Source organism: Tasmannia lanceolata, unplaced genomic scaffold (assembly GCF_043159265.1).
Source record: "Tasmannia lanceolata isolate RefF3 unplaced genomic scaffold, GAP_Taslan_0.1 ptg000037l, whole genome shotgun sequence".
Classification (NCBI taxonomy): domain Eukaryota; kingdom Viridiplantae; phylum Streptophyta; class Magnoliopsida; order Canellales; family Winteraceae; genus Tasmannia; species Tasmannia lanceolata.
The window spans coordinates 20200748-20211941 of record NW_027518714.1 but is presented as its reverse complement, the minus strand read 5'-3'; the positions used below and the strand labels follow the sequence as shown (position 1 = coordinate 20211941).

At 36.7% G+C, this 11194-nt stretch overlaps 1 protein-coding gene across 2 annotated transcripts; it reads right to left on the bottom strand.

The window, feature by feature from the left end:
* Window positions 1-2841: 2841 nt before the first annotated feature.
* LOC143862528 (uncharacterized) lies at window positions 2842-10080 on the bottom strand. Of its 2 annotated transcripts, none has more exons than XM_077373599.1 (11): window positions 9446-10080; window positions 8554-8675; window positions 7681-7814; window positions 7406-7605; window positions 6255-6524; window positions 5818-5876; window positions 5659-5695; window positions 5006-5077; window positions 4685-4835; window positions 4428-4571; window positions 2842-3684 (listed from the first exon to the last, which is right to left on the bottom strand). In XM_077373599.1, the coding sequence occupies exons 2-11, from the start codon at window positions 8666-8668 to the stop codon at window positions 3274-3276; spliced, it is 1593 nt and encodes a 530-aa protein (XP_077229714.1). In that variant the 5' UTR covers window positions 8669-8675; window positions 9446-10080; the 3' UTR covers window positions 2842-3273. The 2 variants fall into 2 exon arrangements, with proteins under 2 accessions (XP_077229714.1, XP_077229715.1); XM_077373600.1 differs by having other exon boundaries at window positions 7406-7589; window positions 9446-10074.
* Between the last annotated feature and the right edge of the window lie 1114 nt (window positions 10081-11194).

Here is an 11194-nt window from a genome sequence, read left to right as displayed (position 1 = left end):
TTGTAATCTATGATATAGCCGACACATTGAATTTATTGTCGACACACGTGCCGTGCTGTGTCCGACATGACACGCGTGTCCACCCGTGTCGACACTCCTTTGGACACTTTTAAATGTATTGCTAGAGTGAGTTAATGTGGGTGTGTGGACATGTTTTTGTGTAATAATCAATAATTTTGTGTATGTGTCACAATTTCTAGAATTTTAGATGTTGCCAATTCAGACAACTCATATCCGTGTCGAAACTCGACACACGAATCCGTACCAACAAATTATGATTATATATACTTTCTATTTTAGCCGTGTCCCCGTTTCTAAATTTTATGGGTTTCCCATGTCCAATACTCCGTAATTGTCAACACGCGACACTCATATCCGTGTCCACAAATCATAGGTTATAATTCTTGGGAATAAAATCCATGCCAGATAAGATATTTTCCAATGAGATGTGTATTTGGCTATTTTCTGATAACGTAGCAGTCTAATAACAAACTAGTTTTCTACTTTCGAAATACTAGGAAATTGTCACACTTTGTATCTTTCTGCTTTCCTCTTAACAGAAATTGCATGAATGTTGTCATTGTCAGTTGCAGCCATAAACTTTAACAAAATACTTTAATTTTTCAAACGACATACCTTTACCAAAATACTATAATACTATAGACATGAAGTCAATACGTTCTGATCTGTGGAAATGCTGGTGAAAAATTCTAAGAGCCCTTTATGTAAAGACAAAATGAGTGGATCAAGGATGCAACCATTTTATTTAATTCAGTTTGTACTTGACTGAGTATTGATGCTAAGGAATGTGGTTGCAAAGAGTAGTAAATTCAAAAAATAATTCTGATGAAAGCCAGCTCTCGGCTTTCAGTTACAACCTGAGGTGTTTGTATTCCGGACTGTTTTTGTTATGCATTTATTTTGTCTGAGATCATTCTCTGACCAATTTTCAGCTCATTGCCTTTATATTTGGTGTCTTTTTGGCACAGTTGAATTTTAGGGCTGTCTCTCTCTCCTGAACTTGCCAATTTTTCCCTGTTTTCTTTTCTTTGGCCATGTCTGTTTTGAATTTTGAGAATCAAATCAATTTGGAGTCCAAAATTGATTCTTAGTAAAATTGGGCATTTGATTTGTAGTTGTAGAATCGATTTTAGATTCATATCGATTCTACGTACCCACAAAAAAAACACAGATATTTTTTATTGTGTAGAATTGATTTGAGCCCAAAATCGATTCTACAATGTGAACCAAAACATCTTACCAAGATTCGGTTTTGGGCTCAAAATCCAAAACAAACAGTACCTTAGGAAACTAATAACTGGCTGGCTTTAGGCCTAAACTTATAGGTCCTGTTCGTTTTAGATTGATGCAACCAATCGCCGCCCCCAAAACCGATTACTGAACTCGATCGAGTTCAGTAATCGGTTTTGGGGGCGGCGATTGGTTGTCACAATCTAAAATGAACAGGTTACTTTTCTCGCAACCGCAAGCGAGTTCAGTAATCGGTTTTGGGGGCGGCGATTGGTTGTCACAATCTAAAACGAACAGGTTACTTTTCTCGCAACCGCAATCCATGGTTAATGGCCAATTTGGATGCTCAATATGATGTTTTCTGATGTTTTACACAAAATATTGCAATATTGCAAAAGAACAATTCTTTTTTGTATGTATACACAGAAGTAATTGAGTGCACGTTAGAGGATAATTTTTTTTTTTTATAGAAAATCAAGGGGCTTTTTAGGCATTCTCACCCAAAAATTTCAACCATTGATGCATTCAAGCCTTGATTGAGGGGTTGGATGTACTGTACAGTTTTGTGGCGGCGTATTGAGATCAAACCCACATGCTAGTGTAGTGATGAGACTGGCGAACGACCAAAATTCTCACTTTAGGCGACTGCATAGTTTTGGAAATAATACCTTGAGGAATGCATGATAAGCTTGATCAGATCATGATTCTTCATTGGGCGGCCCTGGTTTGTCGATCATTAATGTTAAAATCAACATTTCTAACCATTTAATTACAGAATTTGAATGTAGATTACTGGTCATTTTTCCTAGCTTCCCATTTGAAAGACACTATCAGACAACATTTATTACCATTTAATTACAGAATTTGAAAGTGGATTGTAGCTCATTTTTTCTTAGATCCCCATTTGAAAGACACTCATAGCTGATAGTGTAATTTTATAGTCCATCAGTCATAGACTTTTGGCATATTGGTTAGTTACCTAATATTGGGTATCAAAGCCATCACCATCACCATCACCATGTCCATGTTCTACTCACTGAATTAAAAGTCATCACAGTGTGTGTCGGCAACAGAAGGGATGACTTATGCTACCTGCGAACTAGAGTAAAAGTCATCACAGAGTGGGCCACCGGGGACGTCGGCTACGGAGCATAGTAGAATGTTAAGATCCTAAGTGATTCAAGGGCGTAGCCTAAGCCTAACACGTTCCATCAATCTTGAGATTTTTGGCATATTGGTTAGGCAGGAAAGGATATCTCAAAAATCAATTACGCCTTTGAAAAATTAAGGGCAAGGACAACTTTGACCGGAATGCATGTAATGTTACATCCAAAAGCACATCTAGACTACAAGCGTAGCATGGTTTGATGCCTGAACGTTAGGATTAAAATAATTTTGAAGGGATATTTGGTTGATTAGAGCAGATGATTTATTTTATAACCAAGATAAAGAAGCTGATGGACATAGTTTTAGTGATGCTTGTTGTTGGGTGGTGTTATTTTACAGTTTTCTAATTGTCTGGTACAGTGCCCACAAGCTAGTAACATTCAATCAGAGAAGTTTACAATAGAGAAAAGATTGTAAATGTCAAAACAAAGGAGAGAAGTGCTAACATTCAATAAGGGATCCAGATATCAAGTGAAAAGCAAAAATGACTTTCATCCTACTGCTACTTCTTCAATGGAAAAATTCAAAAAAACAAAGAAAAAAAAATTGCAATCAATTCTTGTATTAGGATTCTACAATCTGCGGGTGAAATCCTCTGATTTTCTTGCCATTACAAAAAGAATTCTTTGCCAAGGTGGACTTGCTCCTTCGGATCAAAGTCTCCATCCTTTAGTATTTCTACTTGGGATGCCTCTTTTCCTTCTGCATCCACTTTTGTCTGATAACTAAGTTTCTTCTTCATCTTTTTACTGCTTTTTATTACTCTGTTTCATATCCTGATCTTTTGGCTTAATTAGCCTCTAGAACATCCTTATACTTTGAATTCCCATATATTATACAAGAATCTGAATTCAGCTACACACCCACTTCAGGTTCCAACTGTTTCACTTGTAAAATTGTCGTATCATCCGGTGTAGTTGAATGAGGTTTCACAGACCCATCAGAAAAATGGCGCTTTCTCTCATGGTAAGCTTTCGCCGTCCATGTTAAAACTAGAACCACCATTATCATTGAGAGAACTGCCATTGATGCCCAAACCATTCTAGCATACTTCTTCACTGGTCTACATTCGTGGGAAAGGATCTCAGTAATGGCATCTTTCACCAATTGACAGCCCACCAAGCTTTCCATGCCTGGAATCAAGTCGAGTAGGTTCTGAACTGAAGTTGTAGTGGCTGAAACTGTGTTGAAAGTCGTTGCAGGAATGAATTCGCCCTCTTTACAGGGATCGGAGTCATTGCCGGAACATGTAAATCCCCTCAAGATCTTGATAAGAAAAATGTTTAAGGGTGTCAATAATTGAATTTGGGATGGGAAATCAAAGAACATAGGAAGGTAAGAGAATTTGTAGAGCTATTGTCATCTGTGTCACAAATATCGTTCTTGGAAATTTCTCGATAAGGGAAAATCTCGTAATATATTATTTTTTTAATTTTTTTGGGTTTATATCGGGGAAAAATGATAAAAGAAAATTATTTTAAAATATATAAATTAAGAAAAAAAATATAAAATATATAATATCGTAAAAAATATTGTGATATTATGGTGATAAATGAAAATATTGCTATATTTTTTAAATTCTCTGGATTATTTCAAGATTTTGTCGTTTTATCAAAATATCGTGATAAAATTAGGGAAATGATTTCAGAGCTCCAATGTTTTGATAAACATGCGCTCCACATGTTTGTCGTGTAGTATTTAAAGGGCTTTAAGAGCTTTTTGAGAACCGTAATATTCCTCTGACAGCCCTTTAAATACTACTTGACAAAAATTAGAGTGCATGTTTATCAAAACATTGGAGCGCAGAAATCATTTCCCTAAAATTACTGTATTTTGAAAATATTGGAGATATTTGTGACTGAGACTGTCATGCCCCGAGAGTCAGGTGTTAGCCAAAGTCTCGGAGCCGGACACTTTGCAAACGTCAAATACATGGTTTAGAGTACACTAATAATCCACAATATACAAAGGCTTTCATTGAGATCAAACCATATTATAACAATTATTACCTGGGGAATCTCTCCTATTCGAATTGTATTCGCAGAGCAATTTTCAGGCTGATAAATGTAATCTGGAGGGCCGGAGAATGGGTTGCAGATGCGGATTTGGCCCACAGGGGATGATGCAGGCTGGGCTGATATGTTGGCATTTACCTGTAGTTTGAAAACAGAAGCAGTTAGTGGAAAACTTGAAATAAATACAAGCTATTATATGTTCATATCAATGAAGGAATTGGTATTGATACCCATAAATAAGATTTTGTTACCTGGTTAATGAGATCATAGATTCCTGCTTTGGCATCAAATAGGACGGGTTCAGCCGAAAGAAGTTCGTCACATGGAAGGATTTCGCTCAAGCTGCTGTTTGTAGGATCTTGCTGGTAATCTTCGAGAGCGGTGCACGTGTCGCCACCAAACCTAAAAAATAAAGAAAATGTTCATGATCTCAGTATAAGGAGTCATTTTCAAAGGAAAACAAAAGATAATGGAATTGTCAAGGGGTGGAAAAATCATTTTCCTATTCTAATTCTAGGCAGCCCAAAAAAGAATAAGGGAATTCAGAGGAGTTGGTGCCATGAAGAACTTACTTTTCTAGGAAGAAATACACTCCAAAGAACATCCAACAAAGTGCTGTGAAAACCCAGCATAGAATAATTAACCTGTCCAAACAAGAAAATTCAATGAGAACTTCAAAAGTTGGATGGTGCCAATGGAAGGTGCTTTGGTCATTTTATTGGTAGGTAAGTTTGGATTGAACCTCCGACCAATTGAAACATAAAAAAGTTGTCTATAAATTCTTACTCTGCAAAATATTTCCCAATTAGTCATTGAAAATTATGAAATTGCCGAAAACGCAAAGTTGTAACTTCTTAAATACTTGACTAAACTCTTTTTTTTTCGCAAAAATACCTTTCAATTATTTCAAAAATCATGATTTTTTTGCCTACTAAAATTGGGCTTAGCATTTGTCATATTTCAGTTTCATAGGGGTACAGAACAAAAAATTATGGAAACAAATGATGATTTTAGAGTTATCATGAAGGGTATTTTGGTAAAAAAAAAAATAGTGTCTTCACATATGACAAACTTTTTGGCTAAATCATAATTCTTAATGACTAATTGGCACATAAAAGATTAGAGTTTTATTGGTAAATATAACTTAATCTTAGTGTATTTTGGACTTGTTAAATGACCAAATGTAAATATCACTTAATTTTACTGTATTTTCCAGTCTACTTACGAGTAAATAGGCCGGCGCGGTCGTAGAAACCCGGAAACTGCAATCACAGAATTTTCAGAAATTGGAATGAAAAATAAGGACAAAATTCCATTACTGCAAAGAGAAGGAATTTGCATAAAAAATTAAGGGTGTTTTTATTAATTAGGCACTAAAACTTACCTAGCAAAGCTAGAATTGCAATCAGATTCAATGAAACAAAGGCAGTGGTTGTTGCAAACCTGCAAGTAAAAACAAGAGCATGAGATTAGGGCAATTCGGTCATTTTGATATTAGTTGGGCATTTTAGTCACTTAAAATGGTAGACATGGCCTATACACCGATTTATACGACAATTCAACTACAATACAAACTCACTTGGGCCATGTTTGGAAACCATGACATGGCCTGCACGTAACCATAATATCAGAGTCTGATAGGATGGTGACATGCAGCCAATGCGGGCGCCCTTTCACCTCATTTTTGCAAGGGCCCCCTTAACTCTAGCATTCCTCTAACAATAATATCCCTAAAATTTATCATTTCCCTATATAAATGGTGGAAATAATAAAATTTTACTCAAGAAATGTTCTTAGAAACAAAAAATTGTAGAAACTTACAGTATATTGAGACCCAAGTTGACCCAACGTTTATGCTTCCTGGCTTGTCTGAGTATGTTATCAGCCTCGCTGTCGAGTTGGCGAGATGTCGAGTTGAGGCGTCCGGCGGCATCGGAGACCACAGCATTGTCTTGCAATGCCCTTATTGCACCCGTTACGTTGTATATCGTTTGGGCCGCGTCTTCTGCCGTGTCAATTACTATGTCCTTCACTCTCGTTCCCTTCGAATAGAACCTCGCATTGCCCCCTAGAACCACTCCTGATGCTACACTGCAGATGTACAAAATGTTCTAGCCATTGTTACACACAATATTTTTTTAAGAACATGTGTTGCAAGAAATTAAATGTGTACAATAGCAATGGCAATATAATATGTTGAAGATTTTTGTAGAGACTAGTAGGTGCAACTCGGGCTGGATTGGGTTGGGTTGAGGCCAACTCTAGCCCAACCTAAGATAGCATTCTCTCAATCCTAACATGACCCAACCTGACCTTCAGATCGACGATGGTCACCACTAACCCAACCCACCTATAAATATCTCAACCCTAACCCGTTCCGCATAGCCCATTTTTTTCCAAATTGGGTTGGGTTGAATCAGGTTGGGTTTGGGTTAGACTAGGGCAGAAATTAAAAAAATATATAGAAAAACATAACCCCCTAAGATTTTCAAAATCACCATAAAAATAGAGGGCCGAGGTTGGGTTTGGATGGGGTCAGGTTATCCAAGGCATAGTTTTAAAACTCCCCTGAGTCGACTCATTTTTTCCTTGGTTGCGTTCTGCGTTTTGTCCTACAATATCAATAAAAACTCCTTTGATACTCTCCCGAGTTATGACTGTTTCAATCGTGTATTAGACCGCGTCGTGCCGAGTTAATTAGGACTTTCTTCGACCTTTTTTTGACCCGTACGTATTCGCATTCTAAAACACTGGTCCGAAGCCTCAAGCCTAATTCAATCCAAAATTAAATCAGGTTAGCTTTCCCTACCCAACCTTATGAAATGCCGACCCAATCCGAGCCAAAATGGGGTTGAACCCGTTGAATTCGGGTTGAGCCCGACCCAAGTTGCACCCCTAGTAGAGAACAAATAAGGTAGAAATAGCATTTTTGTAGGCAAAAGTTTATGGGATGTGTAGAAAAGAAGACTCACATGGCTAGGAATGTAAAGAGAAATCCCAAGAGAATAGGGTAGAAATAGCAGGCTCTAGAGCAGGCTACTTTCTTAACATCTGTTCTTTTCTTTTTCTTCATACAACACAAAGTCGTGAGCAGAATTCCCGCATAGACAATGCCGCCCAAAACCCAAACTATGGCAGTGCCGTACGCGTATCTTCCTGTAAATACAGTAGACTAAACAATAAAAGAGAACAAGTCAGCTATGTTAGAGAGAGAGAGAGAGAGAGAGAGAAGGGGGAGAGAGATTACACTCCAATAGTGCTTGTTTGAAATGTTATATCCTCCTCTATATTTTCTGAAATTATCAAGAGGATCAATCCTCACTGTATCAGCTAAGGGTCTCACAGATTCTGAACTGTTATCGCCTTCTACCAAACTCCTGCCTAAGAAAATACAAAAATAAAGATTAGTGTAAATTAAACGTGATTAACATATTATTTGTAGTTAATTAATCTACTTGTTAATTAATTAAAAGAGCAGCTACCAGTGGAACTCATTTAATTTGTTCTAGAAAAAAGGTAATAATTTCCTCAAATTACAAAAATGAAGTTTTAATCAATAAAAATGCTTCAAAACTAGTTACAACGTTCATAGAACTTTCAAAAATATATAATTACGAAAAAGAGAAATTATATCTGCACTCTCTTTTTCTAATTCCAATCAGCTATAATATCCAAGGTTTAAAATCTCGGTTTCGGTACAGGTTTCGGACCCTGAAATTTCAATTTTTCGGTCGAAATCTGGTACAAAACCCAAATTCAATATTTTATTCAATATTATATTAAATTTCGGTGAAATATTAAATTAATATTAAAAAACAAACAGATTTTTTGGGTCAAATTTTGGAAAAACCGAAATTTCAACCGAAGTTCCGAAATTTCGGCCGAAATAAATGACCGTTTCGGTTTTGGGTGATTTCGGTGTCGGTCTCCACCGAAATCTGAAATTTCGGTCGAAATTTAAAACCATGATCATATCAACCCCCCCACCACAATTAGAAAAGTGCTAACAAAATTATTAATGGCTAAACCAAAAGAAGGGTGTGTGAATATCATTTCCCAAAAAATATATAAACGGAATTCCGAGGGTCTATTGAAATTTGAAAGAAATAAAAATTCTCACCTCGTACGAGTTGAAAGAGCGTTTCTTCGAGTGGGCTATGAGCCGTAATTTGTTTGAAATGTAAGGCTAATAGGATCACTAAGAAGCCCATGATCAATTTTCTAGAACAGACCATGTTGAACCTGTCAAGGAAGAGAGATTAGAATAACCTTTTAAATAAATACAAGACTTTTTTCAAAAGAAAAAGCAACAAAAGAGGAAAAGCAAAGACTTTTCAAATGACTAAATTGCCGTGAAAATTCAGATGATCAACCCGTCAAAGTCTTAAAATCTCCCTATGATCCTAGCCGTCTGATGGAGGAATTTTGGGCCCATCATATGGAGGTTAAAGAATAAATTTGATAGATGGTCCACATTCAATGAGCAATAGCTTCAATCTAATGGTTAGGATCTTCTGATCGGTTTACTATTTGGGGCATTAGCAATCTGTTTATCTATTGGATGAATGGATCAGATCACACGCACATAGGATTGGATTAATAAAATGGGAGAAAAAAAGGAGCAATTATCATATGGCATCACATGTGCAATCCAATTGGAGGACCATCTCATCGATCCAAACCGTCTAATCTATAGCAAACCCAAAAATTGAATTGGTAAGATGATCTTAACCATGTGATAAATCCCATCTTTATATGTTCCTTTTGGTTTGGACATCCAAAAGAATGCAATAATTCATCATCTTATTGACATGATTTTCAAGGTATAGTTCATCAGAATCGAAGTGGGTGGCTCATATGGATGAGATAATGCATCAAATGGTGTTAGAAATTTGACAAGATTCTTCAGCAAAATTCAAGGCCGAGATCCCACAGTTAAAAGAAGGAGAGAGGGCAAAAGAGAGAGAAGAATAAGAAAGAAGCATAATGGAATAACTGTTGTGATAACTTACCAGAGATTCAAGCAAACTTCCTCCCACTTTTGAATGGAGATTATATCAAAATCTTCTAAAGACTCAGAAAAATATCAATCATGCAAGAACTAATTCATCAACTTTCCGTGCTCTGCTCGACTTGGAAAGCTTAAACAAACAAAACCCAGACAAGAGTTCCAACAGAAATCCCTCTAGAAACTCAGAATCTCCGCAATGTAGAGTTTTTGAAAATAGTGTAGTACAAATGAATATAATCTCCCTTGAAGCTGAATTTACTCAAACCTCAGTTCTTAAAGTCTTAAACAAACACAACCCATGTGCCAGAAACTTCAACAAAAATCCTTCTAGAATTAGATTCCCTTCAATTTAGGCTCTTAAATAAACAAGACTGTTTATAAAAACTCTCAATCTGAATCCCTCTAGAACCTTGAATTTTCTCAATCTCCTTTCTCGGAGGCTAAAACACATGTCAAAAACTTCAATATAAATCCGCCTAGAAGTCAAATTTCTCAATCTGATCAGCTCTCAAATGCTTAGTAAATCAAAACCCATGTACACATATTCAAGTTCTTTTCAATCTCCCTTCTTAAAAATGAAAACCATGGAGGCTTATAAGTAATTCTATAATCTTGGAGGCTTCAACAGACGAAGACCCGTGTCAAAAACGGCCACATAAACCTCTCTAGAAGAGAAAATTCAACAAACTCAAGCTTTACGTAAGGGAAATGATGTATTAGCCCCCCTTTCTTCCCAGGCCACCCCCTTGAAGTGTAAAAAGGTAGTCACACAAATAAACTAGATGGGTTGAGACTTGAGAGAAGAAGAAAAAAAGGATTCGAATTTATTACTTCCATTACGTAATCCACAATTTTTTATTACTCTAAGATCAAAATCTCAAATATGAGCCATCACTTGAACATCCCCTTATTTTAACAATACCACCACACATTCTATTTACACGTTTCTAATTAGGAATTAAAATATTTTAATTCCAAAATATTTATTACTAGTCAATCAGGAAATGTTTAAAAATGAGGATTGTCGCTATTAAAAAAACAGGGTGCGGATATCATTTTTGGATTTGAAAGATTTTGAATGTATGTGGTTCGATTTTCTACCAAAACCACCGTAGTCAAAGAAGAACAAAATTCAAGTCATCTCACGACCTTTACAGTCTTCAGGCTAATCCATTTTTAGAGGAGGTGATATATTCTCCCCCTTTTCTTAGTAGGGACAGCCTCATCCAGTGTATTTATGACTACTCCTTTACACTAAAGGGGTGATCAAGTAAAAAAATGGGTCAATAAACATCTCATTTCCCTTTGTTAGGTGTGAACCTGACACGATAACACGATAACACGAACAAGACAAAGGGTAAAGTTGAAAGAAATATAATAATTAAGGGACACTGTTTTTCTTTTCTTTCGGCGAAGTTCCTTTGGGTCAAGAAAAGTAGGATGGAAAAGTTATTACAACTGCGGAATATGCTGAGAATAGGTTGGGTGCTAGGGTTTTTCTCAGAAGTCATGTTTCAGGGCCCACGTGGGCCACATGGGTGATCTGAACCGTTGGTTTAGGACCTACCCCAACTCGGGCCGATCCACGTTGATCCCACCATGATGGCATGATCCTACCCGGTTGGATCATCAAGATTCGCTTAGGGTTTCACCAAGAAAAGTTAAATTAAGCACATGCGCATCTGTGTGGGAACTAGAAATTGATATGGATGGTGAGATGTTGTTGGTGGTTTACAAGATGAATGGCCTT

What these genes read in the sequence shown, in the direction of transcription:
- LOC143862528 (XM_077373599.1), bottom strand. Translation starts at nt 8,668, where the DNA reads ATGGTCTGTTCTAGAAAATTGATCATGGGCTTCTTAGTGATCCTATTA. An exon ending in TCTATGATCTCATTAACCAG is followed by an intron (nt 4,572 to 4,684) that starts GTAACAAAATCT and finishes TTCAAACTACAG; the next exon opens with GTAAATGCCAACATATCAGC. An exon ending in GAATAGGAGAGATTCCCCAG is followed by an intron (nt 3,685 to 4,427) that starts GTAATAATTGTT and finishes TTTCTTATCAAG; the next exon opens with ATCTTGAGGGGATTTACATG.